Source organism: Tinamus guttatus, unplaced genomic scaffold (assembly GCF_059628265.1).
Source record: "Tinamus guttatus ecotype Peru unplaced genomic scaffold, ASM5962826v1 Tinamus_guttatus_pri_ptg000056l, whole genome shotgun sequence".
Lineage (NCBI taxonomy): Eukaryota > Metazoa > Chordata > Aves > Tinamiformes > Tinamidae > Tinamus > Tinamus guttatus.
In genome coordinates this window covers 5,799,084-5,822,078 of record NW_028288590.1, presented here as the reverse complement: position 1 = coordinate 5,822,078, position 22,995 = coordinate 5,799,084, and the positions used below count along the sequence as shown (strand labels likewise).

The following is a 22,995-nucleotide window of genomic DNA, read 5'->3' as shown; positions in this document are numbered from 1 at the left end:
GACAACCAGCTGGCTAAGACTTAGCTAAATACTGACTTCTCTGACATATGCCTTAATGTCATTTCATGGTAAATATATGAAGGATCACCATCTGAAATGGAGGCATCCAGCAGCAGGGCAAAGACAGCTACGATACCTGAATACAGAGAGGAATGTCCCTATGGTAATTCTGGCAGGTGGCATAAGGTTGCAAGCAAGTAATAGAAATTTTAGAAACTGATGAAACAAGATTAACATAGGCCACTCCATTAGTATTTCTCTTTCTAAGCAGCTCAGTCCTGATTATATTTTATACCCTCATGGAATTAAAGTACTGTACTTACTGGCAGCAAAGGGAAATTAGATCAGAATAGTGTCTGTGGATGATTAACTTGCATTTCCTTTCAAGCTTGAGGTATGCGTTTGAGTCCTCTGGAACGACAACCAGCCACGCCGCGACACAGGCTGCCAAAGGATTGGGAGACAGAATATAGGCTCCTGTGCTTCATTTTAGACTAAATAAACTGGGTAACCAGAGACTCATGTGAATGCAGGATGTTTCATAAACTCTCACAAATCCTCATGATGTCCCTGCAAAAGAGATATTGCCTACAAAAACCTGATTAGAGCAAAAATGAACGAATTTTTCTGCAATCAATTGCGGTCTGTATTTTAGCCAGACTGACATAATTTGAAGAGACACAGGGCATCTGGGGACGTGTGCTTTTTTTTTTTTCAGTGATACACAATAGGGTTTTATTGTAATCCATGGTTTTACCACTGCTGTGTTTTGGGGTTCCTCTATTACAAAATACGGGATATGGTGTTTCTGAGCATGAAGATATTGTTAAGCCCTACACATTCCTGGAAAGTGGCTTTACTGTTCTTGCTGTGCTCTGCTTTGTCTAATTATCAGCGATCTGCACAAGCGAATTCAAGGGCACAATTTAGGCCCAGCTTTTCAAGTTTAGTTGCCTAAAGCTAGACAGCAAAAAGAGCTTACATAACTGGCTAGACAGTCAGGAGTATTGAGCATTTGCTCTATTACAAGTGACAGATCTTTAGCACTCCTGGAGTCTAATCTTACTACTAAAGATGACTCAATGCATATTTAGAAATCAGATTCAGAGGAGCCTGAAGGTCCACAAACTCCTTCAGGTGAACAAGCCCAGCGGTTAGATGACACTAGCATTTACAAAATGCATATGCCACTCTTCCTCTGCCTACAGCCCCACACTTACTGGGAGCCATCAGGAGCATCCTCCAGGTATAATGAGCATGCAGACAGATGCCTGTGTCCTGACATGCCCAACAGGTGAGCTTTTTAGGTATAATCCCTTTGGGGATTCAGGAAATAGCCATTCTCTTTCCTATCACACTTGGGGTGTTTCTGGAGATCACACACAAAAGGACTTTTAAAGACTTAGCAAATGCTTCCTTCACCTCCTTTTATCCTTCCCTTTCCCTCCATAACTCATCACAGACTGTGTCTCTAAGCTTTCTTGCTTTTGCTTCATACTCCAAGATCTGTTTCTCCCATGCACTGGAAAGGTCTGATTGTCACTGTCCACATCATCTTCTGCGAATGTATCACACCAAATTAAGGTTTTCCCAAGAGCAGAAAGGCAACTCGTTGTCCTGTTCCCTGTGTTCTGATCATTTGCTCCTGGTTGTCACCCATAGAGGTTCAGATTCACTCAAAAACATCCACTTACTTTAAGACTCTTAACCGAGGCATGTCTATTAAATGTGATGCCACCCAGACTGCAGACACAGAATGTCAGGTGCAAGACACCGACAGTCAGTGAGTTGTCTCCCTCCCTGGAGGCCCCTTGTCCTCTGTTAACCACAGAAGCAGCCTAGAGTGACCCTACTACTTCAGCACCTCCTTTAAGTGGGATGTCGAAATTCCTCTTGTGTTCATGCTGAAACCCCTGGTGTCAGCCTTTCTTACACTTGCTTGCTGCACCTCGTGTTGGCATGTCCTAGCTGAGAGCCACATCCAGAGGAAAAGTGGCACTACATTGATAACACTCCTGAGGGCGAAGCAAAGTTTATCTTAAGCAATTTGGGGGGATTAATAGATAGAACTGATCTCTTATAGCTGCTGAATAACAAAGACATCCACATTAGAACCTTCTATTTAAATATCCTGAAAATAAGAAATATTATGTCCCTTTATGGTCATGTGTGGATTTCCATTATTATTAATATTATAAATTATTATTGTTGATATTTATTTTGAGGAACTCTGTTACCTGTCTTGTAGGGGCTCATGACACAAAGAGGACAAAGGGCAGTGACTTGATATTTCACATGGAGGATAAAGACATAAGCTGTCTAAACAGCCAGCTCGCTACATATGGAGAGGAAAATCATTTCTATTCAAGTAGAGTCTCTGACCAAAATGTCTTTCTCCCTCACCTCCTTTCTATTTCATGATTAAATAAATCATAAAGCTGTCACTAGAGACTGCGTACAAGGAGGCCGCAAATGAGAGCTTTCTGCATTTGTCTATTTTTAATTTCAAAAGGTATTTTGAATTAAAAGAGAAAGAGAGAGAAAAAAGAGCATAATGCCATTCTCATGTGTGATTTCCCATGTGTACAAATAAGCGCTATGTCCTCCTGTAATAATATAATAAATTTTCAAAAACAAGCACTAATAAATGAGAATTAAACTATGCTCTGTAAATTTAATTGAGATTCACAGTGTCCGATTCTTTTCAAATTCAAATTACTACCAGACAGTGCATCTTTTTGCATAACTTATGCAGATAAGCAAAAGTGACAGCTTCTTCTTCCCATCTTTTTTTCTTTTTTTTTTTCCTATTTTTTTCTTTTTTTTTTTTTTTAAATGGAGCACTATACTTCAGTCACAGTGCTGGAATTTTGGGATGGAAAAGCTGAATGATAGTTTAGCATTTTCCACAGAGACACCATATCATAGTGCACAGCGCTTAGAGAGCAGAGCAGAAAAATGAGCAGGGAAAAGCAAGCATTTTCATTTTGAATGATAGACAAGAATTGATTTTTTTCTGTCATTACAGCAAATGCTCAAAGGTAACTACTGCTGCTTTGTGTCAGAGGGCTTTGGTCCTCAGTATATGAGACAAGGAGCTCCATGTAATCCAGGGATTTAGGGGTGCCAGAGCCCTCAGCCTCTTGCTGCTCCAGTGTGGAGCACAGGGACCGGGGGGGAGCCCAGCAAGGGGAGCCTGAGCTTTTTGGAGAAGCATTTTGTAACACAGACCCCCTTTTGGCATTTTCTGTACTCATATTTTAGGGGGCTCCACTCATGCCAGCTCTGTGCGGGGCTGCCGGCCGTGGGAGCCTCCGTCGGCAGCTCCGGCACAGGCTCAGCCGGCAGCCCGGCCTGCTAAAAAACTAGGACGCAGCGGCCCAGGAGAGAGCGACGCCGCTTTGCTCCGGCGGAGAGAGCAGTTTCCCACACGGGCAGATCCTGCCTGCGCACGTGGGAAAGCCGGGGCAGCGCACGGAGCGGTGCCGGGAGCAATCCCGACCGGAGAGTCCCCACCTCCGCCAGCCACCCACGCCAGAGCTTGAGGCTTTAGCGTTCAACCAGGGCTTTTCACCGCACTGCCCTGGGAGGCTCCCTCAGCTTCGGGGGTGAGGAACCTTCCAATTGACGAGCTTATCTGGCCAGGTTAAGCTATTCTCTCCGCCAGTGTCATCCTTCAGCCCTTGCAGAGAGGACTTTCCCCTGATCCATAAGCCCCCGACGGCAATCGTTACCGTCTGCATTTGCCTCCCCGACTTGTTGGACTGAACAGGCTTGGTTGGACGGATGACCACGAACCTGCTGGTCATCTGAAAGCAACTGAAATAGTAGCCCATGCATTTGAGGAAATAAATCTCTCTTTTCTTTCTTTAAACCAGGGCGATGCAATGTTTAACCATGCAGGATTAAGCTGAAGGGTGGCATTTTGAAGGTGCAAGGAAGAAATGCTTTAGGCGATTGTTTTGTGAACTAGTGTGATGTTTTTTGGATGGGATAAAAGGAAAACTTCCTTTAAAACCACGTAGTAACATCACCAGAGACACTACTTGCACTGTTAGTTAATGGTAAAAGAAAACATTTCCTACCCATGAAAGTACAAATCATGTATTGAACCAGATTCCAAAGATGATGTAGTATGATAAGAAATGCCAAAAGTGATATGCAGAATGCTAACCCCTGTGAGAAAATAAGAAGAACGCTTCACCAATGTTGTCATAAAATGAACCATAGTCATCAACGCTAAGCTTACTGAAAAAGTTCTTTTTCCAAAGCACTTTTCCTTTTTTTTTTTTAAATTGGAGTAAGGCAGTAAAAACAGGGGTATAAGGAACACCAGTCATATACATCTATATTTTAATAAGTAAGTAAGTATGGCATTTGAGACTGAATTGGGTAAAAAAAAACGCATGCATTGGAAAAAAAAAAAAAAAAAAAAACAAGGTTGAAGTTCACGTACTTGAAAATGATGCCACATGCTAGAGGCTGCTTAGTGGCCTAGACACGGTACCACATTCCTGCTCAGATCCGTGACACTCCAACCGTGGCATCAACCTGCTTCCCTTCCTCGCCAGAGCCCTCTGGTTCTTCTGTTCCTTGAGCACATTTCCACCCTCTGCTCCCTATGGTCTCCTATCCCTTACCCTGTCTCCAGCCCTGTCCTCAGTTGTGGCTCTCACTTTTAATTCCTCCTATCCCCAGGACCGCGTCCTCCTCAGCTCACTCCTCCTCCCAAACTGTTAACATCACTCCTAATTCTGAGAAATATCAAAACCCATCACCCACAAAGGCACAAGACAACAAGAACCAACACCTTTCCCACTTGGCTATTTTTACTCCCTATACTTGATTATGCAGAAAGCTGGACTCCAGACTGTTTCTCTGACCTGCCTGAAAACCACCACAATAGTTTTACAGAAACTTGGTCATACTGAGTATTAGTTTTGCTCTTTTACCTGTTACTGATAAATTAGGAACCAAAGTTGCTTAACACTCAGGAAAACTCCCAGGGAATTAAGTTCCTGAGGATTTTACCTGGCTGTGGTAGGTAAAACCTTTTATTTAGTGGAAGTGTTATGAAAAAAAATGCAGTGGCAAATCTGACTTTGAATTTACCCATGTTTGCTACCTTTTTTGGAATATACTGAAAGATATTTTTAAAATAAACTTTTCTTTGTCTTTTTTCCATTATTGTACCAAATCAACCCTGACTTGAAAACGACTACTGGAAATTGTGGGTCAAATTTTGCTTCACTAAGACTGAAGTCAATGATAATCCTTACCCCAAATTCAAGTGCCACTGAATATATGTGCCCCTTTTATCATATCTGCTGGAAGTCCTTCTTGACCCTTTTGCCCTCTGTATGATGGTTTATTATTGTAAATAATAACTGAACTGCCAACTCCAACTTTTAAGGAAAAAGCACTAAATATTTGATACCCATTTGTGCTTTTTCACTTGCACACTCATGTTCTCCTCCTTCACACATTCAGGTAATTGCTTCATTAAAGTACACAGCTGAAGTTCGGTATCTATAAAACTGGTCAGTCTAATTTAGTGAGTGCTGCTAGGGGCTACCTGACTGTCACCTACTAGCGCAGAAGCAGAGAACGCTCATGTCCCAGGAAGCCTGGGAGGGAACCCTTTGCAGCAGACGTGAACCCAGGAAATCTCCCCCTGCTTCCTGAGCAGCAAAAAAAAAGGTCAAAAAAGCACCAGGTCGCTGCATGGCCCAGTGAGCCCATGGAAAAGCTGCCCACGCCGCGGAGCTGCACAGGGCAAAGCTGCCTCGCTGCTGGGCAGAACCAGATGCCAGGCACCCCAGGCACCCGGGCTTTCAGCCAGCGACGGCCTCATGCACGGGCTTTGCCTGCTGCCAACACATGCAAGTGCCTGACGTGCAGAGCAATCACCAGCCTCCCTGGCGGCTCCTCGGGGAGCGGCTCACGCGAGTTAGGTGCGCCGGCAGCCCAGCTAAGCACAAGCAACGGCCCACGCGTTACGCTGAGGTCGAGCATCTCCTGGTCATTTGCAAGCCCAGAAAGCCGGATGCGATGCCAATTTAAGCTACTCTCATATTTCTGAGGTTATTCTTATTATTCTTTAGCATGCAGAGGACAGTTAACCCGCACCTTCCCTAGCGGCTGCTGTTCCCGCCGTGCGGAACATCCCACCCCTCACGGTGTGAGCTCCATGGCACTGACCTGGGACGCTGCCGTGGTGGTGGGACCTTCCTTACCACTCCCCGCTGCGCTCTCCACCACGGCTGGGGCTTCTGCCTTCGGAGCACTCGCTTCCGGAGAAACAGGAGGCCCTACTTTCCCCAGCCCGCTCGCGGGGGTCGAGCTCGGGCTGCTTGATTGCCGCGACTGAGCCTTATACCAGGTAGGATAAAACAAGGGATCGGCGGTTTCTGCTGTGGATGACACAGGACTGTCAGACTCTGCGGTCTGCTGAGAGCCACTTGGTGCCACAACCTCGTCCTTAGGTGGGACCGATAAAGAGAAGAAGAAGAAGAAGAAGCAGAGGGCACCATGTTACCTTCCTGCAGAAGCCATGTTTCTCTGCATGCCGTGTTTGTTAGATCTCACTGCAAGGAACATATTTGCTCTAGTGGAGGGTCCAAAAGAAGTATAATCAAAGTGCAGAGTAAAGGCATCTATCATTTCAATAACACAAGCATAAGAAAAGAAAATAAGTTACTAACAAAGAGGAGGATAGAATTAGCTGAGAAGGGGACACAGAATGAGGAAGGAGTGAGAAAGTGGTCCCTTAATGCATTTATACACTTTGTGCCTCCTTTTAATCCCATTTCTAACTGAGGAATAACTCCATGAGAGTTGGCTGAGCCCTACCACGGTAAAAACTGACTCAGGAGGAGGAGGAGGCTCTGTGTCTTAATGGTTTTGCCTAGTAACTGTCCAGTAATGGGATAAGGCTGCCTGCCAAATTAGAGACTCTTAGTTACGTACTTGATTTCAGCTCATACACAGATAAACACCCAGTTCAATCCTAAGAATATAATAAACCCTGCAAAAAAGCCTCAGGAACTGAGGTGTAGGTATCAGGCCTGGGAAGTCCTTTGAACGGCTTGCTGGGTTTTGGAATAGACTAAGAACAAGGCATCTGCCAATGACTCTGTTGATGTTGACAGTCACAATAAGGAGAATATGCAGCCACTGGAGAGAAACAGCTGCCCACCAGCCTCGCTGTCAGCGCAGCACCCCACTGCACGCTGCCGGGAGGAGAAGCAGCCGGCAGCAGGGCATCTCTCTGCTTGCACCGAGCTCCCAGGGCTCTCCCCGGCTGCTCTTCCGTTTTCCTTCCCTACACCAGAAGGCAAAAACTGCACTGTGAGCCCCCCACATGCTGCATTCTCCTCGTGCAGCCTGGCCAACTCGCAGAGGCATTTTGTGATTGCTGTAGCAGCATGTGCTTCCTTTTCCATGTTAGCCCTAAAAGTGACATTCCCTTAGGCAGGCTTGCTTATGTCTGCATCCTGCTTACATTGAAAACTACATCAACTCTGCTGCTCTAGTTAAACCAGTACAAATCTCTCAAATTACAAACTTTGGTTAAATCAATAAAACCTAATTTAAGAGCATCTTCACATACCCATGAGGTGCAAACTCACGTACCCTCTTAAACCAAAGCAAGAATGAGTCTAGACTATTCGCTTTTCCATGTGCCATGTAGGGAGCTTGCTACGGTCAAAGACTTATTACTTGTTTTCTTGTTTCCATACTGGTTTCTTTAAATATTGTAACAGCAGTCTTTACCCACTTGGCAGTTGCACTGGGTAAGCTGCATAAGAGGGCAACTTGCTAAGTTAGTTGTATCCATGGGCAGCTGGAGTAGCATACGAAGTAAGGGGTTTTTATGCATTTTAGACTATGCGGCAACTACTGTTTCGTGCTCTTGGCACTCCTTAAAAAAAAAAAAAAGAAAGGAAAAAGTACTCTACTAAATTATTAAGAGATCTGACACCCCAAATCTATTTGCTGCTAGGTTCTAACACTGGTAGGTTTAAGGCAGTTTCCTCTTCTGTTTGGTGTGTGGTCTCCTAGATGATATCCCTAAGGACAACCAGACCAGAAGAAGGAAAATACTGTTTGCAGAAAGCAGATCAGAAGTGCAATCTAAAAATGGGTGGCGGAAGGCTCGCTGAGCCCAGCAGAGATGCCAAACTCTCATAGTGTAAATATTTTAACAATCATCTCATTTACAACAGCTAGTCCGAGTTAAATCATGTGATACACAGCAAGCAGAACATCCACTGTAACGTGTTTAAATCCCCAATTAAACCTCCTTTATTTATATATTATGTATCCCATATATACGTGTATATATATGTATTTATGTAACAGCGTGTTTCTGCCTACCAAGCAGTGCACGTGCTGCCTGAGGGCACAGGCCCCGCCGTGAGTATCTGTGTAGGAGGCCGCAGGCCCATGTGTCCCGCACCGGCGCGGGGCAGCGCTCAGCAGAGCCGGCAGGGCAGCGGGGCCCCGGTGCTCAGCAGAGCCTGCAGGGCAGCGGGGCCCCGGCGCGCGTTACCTGGCCAGCCGGAGCGCTGGGCAGCGGCGGCGGCGACGGCTCGGCCCGAGGCTCCCCGGCTGCGTTCGCTGCTTCGGGGTCCTGCTGAGATGGCGGCGCTGCTCTCTCGGCCCCTTCTTCCTCCTCCTCCTGCTCCTCCTCTGCTGAGGACTCTGTGTGGGCTTCGTCCAGATCTTCACCATCCACTGTCTCCTCCTCTTCCTCTTCGCCCTCTTCCTCTGACAGGACAGGCATAAAAGGACCACGTGAAGATGGCTACAGCCCTTATGCAATAGAAAGCCACACGTAGTTGCCTGGCAAAGCTACTCTCCGTCCAGCCAAGGGGTTTTCCCAAGGGAAAGCACGGGTTTTGCTTGGCTCAGAAGAGGTGGGCAGCAGGGTGCTGAGGCGGGCAGAGGATGCGCGCTGGGGAGAGGCTGCTGGCGAGGAGCCTGCAGCCACGTGCTGGCGCTGCGCATGGTGACGGAGCACGAGGGAGGCCCCGCGTGGCCACAGCAGCCTCTGCTCTGGGTTAACCCACTGCACTCTGCTTCGTTAACCAGCTCCAGAAACGCTCAGCAGGGCAGCACTAACCCCCTCCCGCCGCTCCAGCACATGGGGCCTGGCGGCAGGAGCTCAGGCTGCTGCCCCAGCTCAGCCCCCGTGGCCTGCCTGGCAGTACCAGTGTGACCCAGCACACAGCCATCTTCATGCTGAGCTAGCCACGATGCTAAACTGCATTTACACAGGCTAATATATCTTTTTTTCTCTCTTTAAATCTAAAACTAGCCCTTTCCATAGGAAGGAGGACAGAAGATTGTGTTGATGGAATTATCCCCCTGAGGGGTTTGCAGCATGGAGTTGCACTCCACAATGGTGAGAAGATACTGCTCTGGCACAATCTGTCAGGAAAAAAAAAAGTCTCTCTTGCAATTTTACTTATCTTTTTATTTTAAACACAGTTGAACCATCAAAGTAAATCTTTACTGGGTCAGTGCTCTGCAGTAACTGCCTGTGGAGATTTGGGGTAAACCTCTTTAAAACCAGACTGTCAAACCTTTTCAGACCATAGCTTTAGCATCATATAACACATCACACTGTTAGCATTCATGGGCAGACTCATTTACAGAGAGAGCCCTCTAACAAGGCATTTTGTTTTGCATAATCATGTTATTCATCCTCAAAAATATCAGATGTTGTTCAGAGCCATCCTAGTACTTCAGAAAAATAAACATAGATGGATGCATTAACCCAAGCTTCAAAATAACTGCGTATCTTGAACAGGCTGTCAGGGTTTTATTGTTCATTGCTCTGAATACACAGAAATAACACAGATCTGGAAATTAAATAATGTCATCATAGCAGAGAAGTATTCCTATAGGCAAATGCACTCCTATGAGCAGACTACTGAAACTCAGCTTCCAAGTTCCCTGAACATGGAGGAGCTCCTTGGCTGTTGTTCCAAAGGCAGGGCCAAGTGCCTGATGGCTTGGGGCTCATCCCCAGGAGATGGGTGTCACCCTTCTGATCAGACCTGGTGGTGGTACAGCTGGTCCATGGACCCCAACTACAGAGAAAGACCTACCTGCATCAGGAATGGGGCCAACCACATGCTCTAAAGCTAATATAAATCATGCAGTTAATATAAATCATGTCTGGGGATTATGTGACGGATGCCCGTAGACTGAGTCCCATACGCATCCCTGCTACACATAATTGGGCTGATGAAAGTAAGTATAAATGTACCAGCAGAACCCAGTGCTAGAAAGTAAATTAGAGCTGGCCAGATGACTATTAGGGCTGCCTTCTAATAGTGAAGATCTGCTTGTCTGAAAAATTTACATCCATTAATTTCTTGTGGCTGATTCTCTAAAATAAAGCATAAATGAGCCTAGATTTCAGGTTCATCATTTTCAGGCTACTTCAGTAAACGTGGAGTAACAAAGCTGCATTATTACACAGGCAAACATCAAACATACAAATGACATTGTAAAGAATCTTAAATGTATGAAAGATGATGACACGGTTTGATTTCCTCCATAGTTCTTTGATCTTGAATTTCAGTTATCTTTCTGTTACATGTCTCTATTAATACAAAAAAAAGTATGTCTTTCATGAACACTTTTTTAAACAGTAAGTAACAGTAAGCATTCTATTTCTTCATTGGTTTTCCATAGCTGATGTGCCATAAAGTAATGGCATGTGTTAGGAGGTAGGGAGGCTGAGATAAAAGCTTAGTTTATAGGCTGAGATAAAAGCTTAGTTTTGTGGTCCCCTCACCACAAGAGAGGGGTGGTCCCTGCCTCCTTGTGGAATCGGTAATGAACATATTCTTTAGAAAGTCTTGAGGTTACAGAAAAGGTAAAGTTATTGGTGCCAATAGATTACTTGATCCTTGAACTGTGATAGATTTTTACTGTTGATTATAATTGTTAAAAGATGGTCTAGTTACACCTTGGGATGCAAGGGAATATCAATATCAGCATGCAAATAACACACCTGCAATTTAAGGAAGGAGTTTAGATGAAATAAATTACATACCTTTGTCAAAATCAATTTCCCTTATTATTTTTTCTTCTTTACTGAGGTTCACTGTGAATTGGCTCATATTTTCATAGCCGTCCTCTATTTTTTCCATTTGAAATCCTTTAGATGCTTCAGTAATTCTAAAAAGAGATATTAGTCATTTGCATTTGGCTTTGCAGATAAATTTGCAATTTGTAATTCTTTGTAAAGATCAAATAGATATTCTATCTCTCCAGTTAAATACTTACTTTTGTAGCAATGTTTTGGCATTCTGTGGAAACAAAAAGGAAACAATTGACTTCTTAAATGGTTCAATTTTGTCAGAAATTTTATTCACTGTGATCTAACTCTTGTGTAAGCTGCTTCTAAACTTTTTAATAGAGATCTCATAATTGTCAAACATGGCATCTATGAATGACATCATATTTCATCAATTATTATTACACATACGAGTAAACCTTTTAGTTCAGTGAACAGTTTTTGTTTAAAGTCTGAGTATGATGGGAAAGACGAACATTTTCTACAGAAAAGAAATTCAAACATTTTTGTCTTTTTTGAGTTTGCAGCAAAAAGCAATTGTTCCTTTACCATCCCTGGTCACTAGAACTGACTTTGACCATGCATAAGGTTATACTGTTGGAGCGACAAAATTTTATTTACCTAGAACAAAAATAGTACTTTTCAAAGGCAATACATTTATGAAAGCATGCCTTCTTTTTTTTTGTAGAAAAGACCTTTTCGACCTTTAATACAGATGAACTATAACACTGCAGGACAGAAATTCTACACTAATAAATTCAGTGTACAGGCTACTAATGATTTTTAATCAGCAGTTATGTTTTCTAGGAAGAAAATGAAAAAGTGTTGAAGTGAAGGCATAAAAACGTGACTCAGAAGATGTGTGTTTAATTCTTTGAAAGTAAAGCATGTTTTTCAATATGCAAATGAAAACTACAACTCTCAGAAGCCCATACACAAATATATGACAGTGATGGGACAACAGAAACATAACTGAAAATATTAAAATTTGGACAACTAGAAAGATACACACAAGATAGTATATTTTGGTGCAAATAGCAAATACTTACATTCCTGGTTTGGATATTATCACAAGAAGGCTAGTCATTTGTGCTGATGCAAGTGTTTAAAAAATGAATTATATAAATGTTCATTCAAAGATGGCCAAACCCTGAACATGCCTAAAATCTAGAAATGCTTTAATTAACCTGTTGATCCTTTTCTCTATATATTTATAGACTTCATACCTGCAAAAACACAGCCATTTCTGGTTCTTCCATGAACTGGATTCCTGATTCAACTAGCTTTGACACGGCTTCCAAATGATCCGCATACTTCTTCATCAGGGAGCGGACATGTTCCAGTTTCTCCTCTTGGGTTCTAGTGATTATTTGTGTCATCTCATTTTTTCTTTCTTCCAGTACAGAATAGAGATAATCAAATTTTTCACACAGCTGCTCTTTCTGTCGTCTGCAGGATTCCTGTGAATCATTTGGTTTATATTAAACATGTTATGTTCTTAAAAGAGTTTCTATTTTTACTGTTACTTGGAAGCATTTTCATCAAAGAAATTCCTTTCTGAACAGTGCAAAGGATTCTGAATGACCCCAGAGACTTCTGTAATTTTCAAAGTTCAAGCTATCAGAACAAAAGTTTTAAAACTGTTTTCAAACTACTGATTCAAAACCACTGATATTCCCCCAAACAGGCTATTGTGTAACTTTTCAGTCAGTAAAAACTATTTATGATGTCTGCAGTGATACTTAGGAGTCTTCAACAGTGCTATTTGAAAGTCAACAGGAAAAGTTTTTTTTTTTTAAAAAAGCGCCATATTAGTAACTGGATTCATTTACATGAATATAATAGTCTTTAAATGAAAAAACATCTCAAATAAGTTCTGAAGATTCTTTTTTTTTCTACTTGGTTAGGCCTGTTTTTTACTTAAGTGCTCTTCCACTCTATTTTGCCAGTAAGTGTCCACCATATTAGTTTTACCATGCACTGATTGAGGTAGAGTTCCTTGCAAAAATGGTTCGTGACGAAAGGATGAAGATGAGAGGAAGTCAGATTCAAACCCTATTTTCTGGCTCCAATTTTCACCCCCTTTTCTGAAACACTGGTATGGTACTTCTACCACTTTAATGGAGTGAGGAAGATGAGTTTGATGACTGCTTCATTGAGAACTCCCTAAGGAGAGCACAGTGCATCTGTAAGGGAGGTAAATGGGGATGACAGTGGAGACCGGTTATCTGTAATGTCTGAGGTCTTCCAAGCAGAAGTATTTGAGTCATCTGCGTGCCCTGGGGCACATGGCGGGGCAAAGGCCGTGCTTCTGGATGCTGTACTGTCCTTATTGTGGTTATCTCGCTGTGGATGACGGTGATTATTTTAATGTCTTTCTCAGGAACTGAGGCTGAATCAATTCCTCATCTTCAGCCCTTGAGGCATAAAGCTGAGATCCTGGCAGCACAGGATTATTAACAGTCCCGCAGTACTTTTGGAACTGTTAAGGCTGATTATTGCTAGTGCCATTTAGGCAGAGAGAATTCCACTTTTTTTCTTGCCTTTCAGCCAGAGCTCTTTCCTGAGGCTGATGATAGTCTGCTCTGTATCATTGCAAAGGATGCCTTTGAAGATGGACATACGGCCAAGCATCACATTCAACATTCGCAAAGGGGACCAAATAGAGATCCTTTGGCATCAGCTGCCTTTGCTTCCAAATGAGGAAGAGAGGCACCCCTAAAGTAAACAGGCACCTCTAATTTCAAACTCATGAGAGGCCAAGGCCTGGCTTCACGGCAAGTCTTGCCCTCCTGAGGTCTTTTGCAATCCCCAGAAATTGCTCTGAATATGCTGTGGTGCTCAGGTCTACTGGTGGGGAGGAGGCAGCAATGACGACAAGGTGAGCAGGAAACAGGGCCGCTTGACCAGTCGTTGTTATTTAGGTACTCACTGGTGGGAAGAGGCCAATGCTGCTGGGAGCACTCCTGCTTGGCATGGTCTCCCTGCCTGGGTCTGCAGCGAGGGGAAACAGCCATGGCTTGGCTCTGCGTACGGACAAGCTGACTGGAGCCGTGAGGACAGCAGAGACATTACAGACACCTGCGTGCACCTGCCTGGTTATGAGACAGGAATCACTAAAAAGATCCCTGTGATGCATGCTTCAACCAAGGTCTGGCCCTGCCTGCGGAGTGGAGCAAATGTCAAAGGAGGCCATTCATCCAGCATCCACGGAGATGTGAAAAATCGGGCTAAAATGGAGGATTAGTGTATTATAGGATTATAATACACTAGTGTGTATATAATATACACAAGTGTATTATAGGAGCTAAGGAAACTTTGGAACCAGGCGAACTCTAAGTCCTGGGTGTCATTCAACCCCCAAACAATCTTTTTCTTTTCTTTGACTCCTTTCCTAGTTTTTTTTTTTTTTTTTCTCCACAGGATTTCCTGCCCTTCCTCTTCTTCCAGACTCCTGTTTTTTAAATTTTTGATCTACAGCAACCTCCTCAGATCTACAGTGACCTCCTCCGAAGTGCCATTCAGATCACTCATAAAATAACCTTCATTTCAGGACAGGTGTGTGCTATCTTTGCCATTCGATACAGGACAGGAGATGAAGAAAGAAGAAAGAGCGCTGGCAAAGTGTCCTGAGAGTTCTTCTCTATCTCTAGGCTCTCATATATAATATTTCCTGCCAGCAGGTATTACAGAATTGTTAGCTTCAAACACAAGAGCGCAAAACAGGTTCCTAAACACAAATGCTTAATTATTTCTGTATGAAGTGTTCCCATGCATTTAGCCTTTTTTAATAAAACACAGCTACAGCAAAAAGAAATGTGTTCTTGGCACTGGGTGTGATTTGTATTGCTTTTTCTGTATTCTATCTGTATTGACTGGCCCATGGCATTACCACTGTAAGTAAATACTTTAATTTTTACTTCATTATTTTATTCCTACTTTTATTACATCGCTAAACATTATCCAATTACTTGTTATTGGCTTTGAGTATTTAACATTTTATATATATATATATTTTATTTCTCGGTGTAATATGAGAATTTGTTCTAGTTTTCAACCAGTTATAAGATATGCAGATATTAATCAGTTCTGTTTTACTCCTTTTTTAAAGCTTGGACAGGAAAAATAGCAAATTACAGAACTGCAGGCTATTGCTTACTACAGTTGAAAGAAAAATGATCATGTATTTTCTGATATCATGGGTCTCTATTATTCTCTGTGTTAAGCAGAGAGAAGAGACAATCCTGGATTATAAACACTATTTCCAGGTGTGCACATTTCTCAGCTCCAGCTGTAGCTTTTCATCTTCAAGGACAAACTGATGTCAATGCAGACAAAGCTCTGGTATGGTAGGAAATGTGATTGGCTTGAAATGTAACATGGAATTGCCAAGGTAAGTTCTAAGTTCTATTTTCTGCAATCCCTGTCTTTAAAGATGGAAAGCCTGTTAAAAAATTGGAAGGTAAAATGACTCTGCTTTCTTTAGGCTTGCTGTTCAAAGGTTTGACTACTCGAGTGGATGAATTTGAGGCAGATAGTTTCTATTGTATTTAATAAGGTATTTTTAGCACAGTATTTTCTCTGTACTTCAAGACTAGATGTTTGAAGTTTTGTTTTTGGATCAGCTAGTTCAGCTTAAATGAGTATAAGCTTTTGCTTTTGTATCATTTAAATTTCTGCGGCCAACCTACTTGAAAGGCTTGTTTTTGTCTGCAAACTCCTGATAGGAGCCAGTTTCATCCTTGCAACGTGAAGGCTTCCTGACTACAAAGTTGTGACTTGCTGCTAACACCCTCTCTCATTTACTTGGGCTAATGGTCTTATATTCTTTGAACCAAATGTGGACACTTTCTGTTCTTTGCTCTGAGGAAATAGGAACCTTGGGCAATTGTGTACTTAGCTTGTGGAATCAATTTTTCTTACCAATTAGAACCTATACATCTTGCGCTAACTTCTTTTTCACTCCAGTTTCTCTTTTCTGCTCTAACTCTGAAGGGTCAATAGAATTCTAATTGGGCTGAGAGGGATGCAATTGCTTCAGCAGATGCTTCATCAAACACTGATCATAAAATCAATTCATATGAGCTCCTTTCAGCCTACTGCTCTGTGATCCTCAAATTGGCCAGAGCTGAAATTTTTATTTGCTTTGCTGTTGCAAACCTCTTCAAGGAAATGAAAGCCACTTCTCTGGTATTGAAAGTCACAAAACTAATTCCAGCTCTGTCAGAGTAAGACCTTTACAGGAACATCTAAACTCATAATAAGAACCCAACTCTTTCTGTCTATAGGCACCACAGTAAGACTCCTTAGAGGACAACATAAATATATGAGAACTACTTTTGTATAGGCAAAGTAATTAAATGCATAGCTCATTGACAAATTTGGAAGACACACTGTGATTGAGATTAAGGCTTTGTTCTCAGGACTAGGCTCTAGATTAATATAGACCTTTTACAACTCTACTATCTCATTTGAGAAGTTACGGGAACTGAGAGTTGAAGGCATCTTGTTTTGTGTGATTTCATTACACTTACATTCTATGCAACTGAGAATGCTGAGCAAGAAATGCTGATGCTTCCTTAATCACATGCCCCTGGAAACAGGGAGAAACAGGATGCTGAGCAGGAGATATCCTTGGGTTGAGGAACTACTGTCCACAGGTAATTATTTAGCAAAATGACTTGGGAATCTATTTGGGCAAAATAAAGTCTGCTGAAGCACAGTTATTATTGTTAATCTAAGAGATGAGATTTCACACTGAAATAATCACACTGAAAATTGTGGCACTTACCTCAACTACCTTGCAGGTCTCCTCCAGCTGCGTGACTATCCCTTGCACTCGGTCGTTGCTCCCCACCAGGACCGCGATGCCGTCACTGAGTTCGGACTAGACAGTAACAGGAGAGCAATCGGGTGGGAGGTTAAACACTTGCCTCATGCTGGCAGCAGTCTCGCCACCTTCTTGCTTTGCAGAGTGGCACGTCTAACAGCAGCCTGTAGCTAAATGAGCTGTCCTAGCCATTCTTCTCTTCAGAACCCAGTACAACCGGAGCTTCACCTCCCCACAAGTTACCCTCTCCATTTGTTTCCTCCCCTGAAACATACTGAAAATACTGGCATTTTGAAACTTCTCAGGCAAAGGAGCTGAGGTTTGGAAAGGAGCAAGCATTAATTCCAGGAGGTTCTTGTAGATGCTTCTGTTTAAAGCTCTGTAATTCAAGACCCCCAAAACAATATGTATGGGATTGTCAAGAGAAAAGACTTTGTCTCCAGAGAGGTCGACTTTTTAGTTTCTGGATCTTCCTGAGCTACAGGGACCGTGGCCACTACAGAACTGTTGCCCTAAGGGGCAATGGGGCTGCAGGATCTTGGGGAGGGTGATGGAGAAAATGGGAGAGTGTGGCATGGAGAAAGAGTGAGGGAAACACTTTCACACCAGCTGGAATATGGAGAGCTGGGTGACATAAATGAAAGCTGGGGGAGAAAGGAAGAAAAAGGAGGGGAAAATGGTGAGGCAGGTGGCTCTGCATGGAAGGAAGAACAGTCCTTCCTCCAAGGGCAAGAAGGGAAAGGTCTGAGTGTGGGGATGAGGATGGTTATGGGACCTCCTTTGAGGAGGAGTGGAGAAGCTGGTCCTCAGAGAACTTGGTGAAGGGGCTAAGGAAGATGAAGAGCCCTTGGTAAACCCTATAGTGACTTAGCTATAGAGACAAGTGTTTGTGACCTCCAGCAGATGTAACACCATTAGTAAAGGATCCTTTAAAGCACACATCCCTCAGCCTCTGGATTATTTCTCCAGTCTTATGCACGACGGCTTCAAAACTTTATTTGAAGATCACTATCTGCACACTGAATTACCTCCCATCTGCTCGGGGAGTGTCTGGTGGCCGGGCTGAACACCTTCCAAACTCACAAAGACCTTGCTAATTGCTGCCAATGCTTGTGCTAAGCTGCAGTTACCTCCACTTTCCCCTTTCCACAGACATGCTGGGCGGGAAACCAGTGCTTGCAAATCTCCACAGAAAGGAGTGACTGGGGCATGGATTCCATCCAAGAAACTTCTTCTTCTCCCTTCTTTTTGATTGATTCTTGTAGCTACTTTCCTAAAGTAACTTCTCATTTGTAGTTTGCACACACGCAAGCAGCTGTGTGACAAAGTTGGAGGCTGGCATTGTAGAGTTGGCCTGTCTGATTGCTTGCCCCACTGGGGCCCTCCAGAAAAATGAGCTGTTTATCTCATGAGGATAACCCAGTGAGTCAGGTTTTAAATTAATACAGTATTAAAAATAAGCAAGTCTTTTACTGGTGACAGCAAGGGCAGAGGATGTTAGGTACATCCTGTGCTGCCAACTATTGAATATTCCTACATTCACTTGCAAGGAAGGTTTTTTACTTCCCATTTCTTAAAAAAGCAGACGCTTATAGAGGAAAGAACCTACTATTCTATTATTTGATTTGTAAGATTTGTAATGAGCTTCTCTCTTCCCATCACATATGCTGAAAATCCTGCTTTTATTTTATTTTTTTCTGATCTAAAAGTACTGAGAAAAAATGAAATTGGGAACCTCAGAAGGATCCTCATCTTCATATCACACTTCTGTCTAAAATGTTTACTCATTATGCTAATGACAAATTGGGACACTGTAATATCTTTCTCTTAAAATGTTTCACCATGTTTCTAAATAGAGAGCTTCTAAATGCTTGTGAATCTTTCGTTCACAAACAGGAATGGAAAAGACCCTCCTTTCCCCCAGGCCCTTCTGGAAACTCCCAGGAAGCTCATGGGAATACCTTCCTATGAATGGTCCTGTGAGTCACTGGGAAGATTATGAGATACAAAAAGATATTTACCTTCTGTCTCTGATAAACGTTTGTGAGAGGAGCAACTTGACAGTCTTTATGGGCACCAAAGACTTTGCACAAGGAGCAGGTGGGCATTTCACAGTTCAAACAATAGATATTAATTCTCTCATCTTCGTGCTCTTCACACATTGGTTGGTCACACTTTCTTTCAGGTCTGCAAAAGAAATTAAATAAATTAAATAAAACCTTGATCCTCATCACGAGTTTCTCATCATGAATTAGAGTTCATGTAGATTATATACATAGAGAGAGGTCTACATGATTTATATGTTACGTACATATGATATATATAGCTGTGTCCCAAACTGAACTGAACTGAACACTCTGTAGACTTAAACCTATTGCACAGGGTGACAAAATAGACAGAGGTATGGTTAAATACTATGACACAGTAGGATATGGTGACAATATGTGGTGATGTTGTTTACCTTGACTTCAGCAAGGCTTTCGACACTCCGTTATTAACCTCCTCAGATGGTCTCCTTGGTCTACCCACGTACTTTAAGTTAGGATGTTGTCTAACTTCTGAATGAAGAAACATATTTATTGCTTTAGGTTTAATCATGGAAATTCATCCGTACTTGGCCTGATTCAACAAAGCTCTTACGTGGGAGTCTAATTTGAAACGAGAGCATGGACCTTCATGCGCTTACCTATCCTCTCTGCTTATGTGCTTTGCATGTTGCAGTCAGGGCTGTCAGTAACAAACAGGATTGAGAGCGACCATAGTCTCTCTCAACCAAAATATGGACTCAAGCTTTTCTGCAGTGTCTAACTCAGCTGTACCAGCCACCGAGGTATGTGCTGCACAGGAGTGTGTCCTTGCCTGTGCTGAGCCAGGAGCTCTGCTGCTAGACTGCAGCTCAGTTTTGATCTCCCTTTTACCAAAACGATTTAGCCATACACATGTATGTCAGTCCTTGCTATCTCAGGAACAGATTCAGTTGGAACCTGCTTTAAATGAGTCACTTACTTACTTAACTAGCATGCTCAGCCTAAGAAAAAGCTCTGGTCCAGGCTGCATAGCAGGCTGGTGCTTCTCTGAGCCCGAGCTCCAGCCTCAGCACCCCGAGCACGTGCACGGCAAGAACTACAGAATTAAAAGGAATTAAAGAGAAGTAATTCCTATGCTCTTTAAGCCATCTTACAGAATACTGTATCAAGGAGGCAACCAATCATCCCATCACAAGTTTAAAATATGTATGGAAAGACCACTATTTTATACAGTGTTACAGCAGAATTCTTCATAGTTTGGTAGAGTGGATATAGCCGTCAATACCTTTTAATGACAGAGCACAGATTTTTTCTTCTGATCTTAAAAATGGGATGTGATCAATTAAATTAATATAGAAAAGATCAAGCAACAATCAATCTAATGAGTATAAAGAAAGATCAAACAATAAAGAACATATCATTCATATTTTTTAATTTAAAGACAGTGCTGGAATTAAAAGGATTTTTAAGGAAAATATGTGATCTTCAATACACTATACAACATACTATGATAAAACAAGTTGGGCATTTCTGAAGGAAACCTGTATTATTTGGTATAGATTTTCAGCACACATTTACATAAGGCACTCAGTGCTTCGAAACCAGGCTCATATTAATGTTAGTTAGAAGAGGTGTGTCTTCACTGTAAAGAATGTTTTACATTGTTTGTCCGCAAATATTTCCATGTTATAGAGCACCAGTGGGAGGACCTGCATGCTGGGACAGTAACAGACAATGAACTTGAAAATGATTGATTAAGCCTGAAATAGCTACACTTCCTGAAAATATTTACAAGATGAGAAACTACTAGCATGTTATTTGTCACTGGAACCATGCCACTAGAATGAACGACAGCACGGGGCAAAAAGGCAATGGTGTCAAGTTAAGTTCAGCAGAAGTAGCCAACCTTCAAAGGTACCTCAAAGAGCTGGAAGAAACCTGGCAGAACTCCCTGAACCATCGGGGTGCCGAAAGCAGTGACAGAAGGTTTTACATCCCCTTACAAACAAACAGGTTTCCTTCCTAGGCTTTGCAAAAGGAGAGATTTCTAGCAGGAGATCCTGGGTCACAGTCTGTTAAACTGCTGCAGATTTACAGAATGTGCCCTGAGGAGGCACATTCTGAGGAGACCCTCTAGATTTACATGGTCAAAATACTACCCTACTCCTAAAATGAAAGTTGGCAGAGTAGACAGTAGGAAAATGACTGCAGCAGAAGAAGATTCATCACAGGTGTAGCTGTGACCAAAGAAGTTGCAGGTAGCTAAATGACCTGATAGCTTTGTGCTCTTCTTCCCTGACCTCCAAGGAGGTTTCTCGGTTGCAGGACAAGGTCCTAGGGTTGTTGCTTGAAGAGAAACTGCAAGTACTACTCATACTGCTTAACATACTAAGCGTGCATCTGACTGCTGCAGTCTCATTTTGTGTGAGAACAGGATTTGGACTTCAGTGCGCAGTTTTGTGCATGAGTTGTGAAGAGGAGGAAAAGCAAAGCTGCTGTGCATAAATGAGCACACTTTAATAAGGGGCATAGAAAGAGTTAAAGTAATTACAGCTAGACATGGATTTATGTAGATTTGTATCAAATGAAGATTAGGACCTCATATTCCCATTACTCTCTCATTTAAGAGCTAATTCTTTTGAAATGATAAGGAACTTCTATCTTTATGCAGCATGTGACTGTGTATATTAACATATTTGGCCAGGTCTGCCCTAAACTGCACCAATATGCAAGTTTTCCATACCCATTGCTTACATCCCTTAACATCCCTTAGCTATATGAATAAGATTTGCAGGAATATGTTTTACCATACAAAATAAATGGATGAATTCATTAATCAGAGGCTTTTGGGGAAGGGAAGGGAAGATTTATAAAAACTATAAGGTCTCTACTGAAACCAACATTGCAAATGGTCTTAAAGAGGATCCTGAGAGAATTGTGGCCCATCTTGAACCATCCCATCATGTAACTCTTGCTCCTGACTGGGGGATGGAGACAACCTGTGTGGCTCTGGGGGAGGCAAAAAGTTTATGAAAACACGTTTAGATCGAATTTCTTGTTAGATTTATTATCTGTCACTGCTCAGTTAAAGAGACTATTTTTGACAGAAGTGTCTTATGGGATTTTAGGACACTTCCTGTTACAAACGGGAGGAAAAAATAGCAAAGTTTGAGCTGCTTCTGTTCCCAGTAGGTTTTTAGGCTTTGAGTTAAACTTACTGAGTTGATCTTGATAACTAGGATTTCCTCTCAATCTTCATGAGAGGAGCTGCTATCTGTGCTCAGAGAAACCTCAGTGGGGCACAGCATTCTTTTAAGCAACTCTGAGATGCCGAGGGAAAGGGTAAAATAAAGCAGGCATGTACAGACTGTTCCTTCCTCAGGATCACGGGATTGCTGAGGTTGGCAGGGACCGCTGGAGATCACCTAGTCCAAGCAGCTGCTCAGAGCATGGTCAGCTGCAGCAGGTTGCCCAAGAGTGCATCCAGCTGGGTTTAGAATACCTCCAAGGCTGGTGACTCCACAGCTTTTCTGGACAATCTGCTCCAGGGCTTAACTACCCTCACAGTAAAGATCTCTTATGTTTAAGTGGAATTTCCTTATTTCAATCTGTGTCTGTTACTTCTTTTCCTTTCTCTGGGAACCATGGTATAGGGCCTGGCTCTGTCTTCTTTACTCCATTGGATTCCACTGGGTATTTATAAGATTCACTTGGGTCTTCTCCAGGCTGTAAGTCCCAGCTCTCTCTCAGCCTCTTCTTGTAGGAGAGATGCTCCAGTCCCTTAATCATCTTCATGGCCCTTTGCTGGACTCACTCCGGTACTCCATCCCTCTCCTGTGCTGGGGAGCCCAGACCTGGACACCGCACTCCAGAAGTGTCCTCACCAATGCTGAGCACGGGATTGCATCTCTCACCCTGCTGGCAGCGCTGTTCATCATGTGGCCCAGGAGGCTCTGGCTGCCTTTGTCACGTGGGTGCACTGCTGAGTTACGGTCACTTTATGCTCCACCAGGAGCCTCGATTCTTTTCTCGACAAGCTG

The 22,995-nt window shown here is 42.8% G+C and overlaps 1 protein-coding gene across 3 annotated transcripts in view; it reads right to left on the bottom strand.

The window, feature by feature from the left end:
• The window catches only part of TRIM55 (tripartite motif containing 55), a 39,488-nt gene that overhangs the window by 9,933 nt on the left and 6,560 nt on the right, over positions 1–22,995 (bottom strand). For 2 of the 3 annotated variants that reach the window (XM_088540187.1, XM_088540186.1), the window contains 7 exons: positions 18,950–19,115; positions 16,890–16,985; positions 12,325–12,558; positions 11,308–11,330; positions 11,075–11,199; positions 8,555–8,772; positions 6,202–6,480 (listed from right to left, as the gene is read on the bottom strand). In XM_088540187.1, the coding sequence (XP_088396313.1) occupies positions 6,202–6,480; positions 8,555–8,772; positions 11,075–11,199; positions 11,308–11,330; positions 12,325–12,558; positions 16,890–16,985; positions 18,950–19,115 (1,141 nt within the window). The remainder of the gene's footprint in view (positions 1–6,201; positions 6,481–8,554; positions 8,773–11,074; positions 11,200–11,307; positions 11,331–12,324; positions 12,559–16,889; positions 16,986–18,949; positions 19,116–22,995) is intronic. The other variant, XM_088540189.1, reaches the window with a different exon arrangement.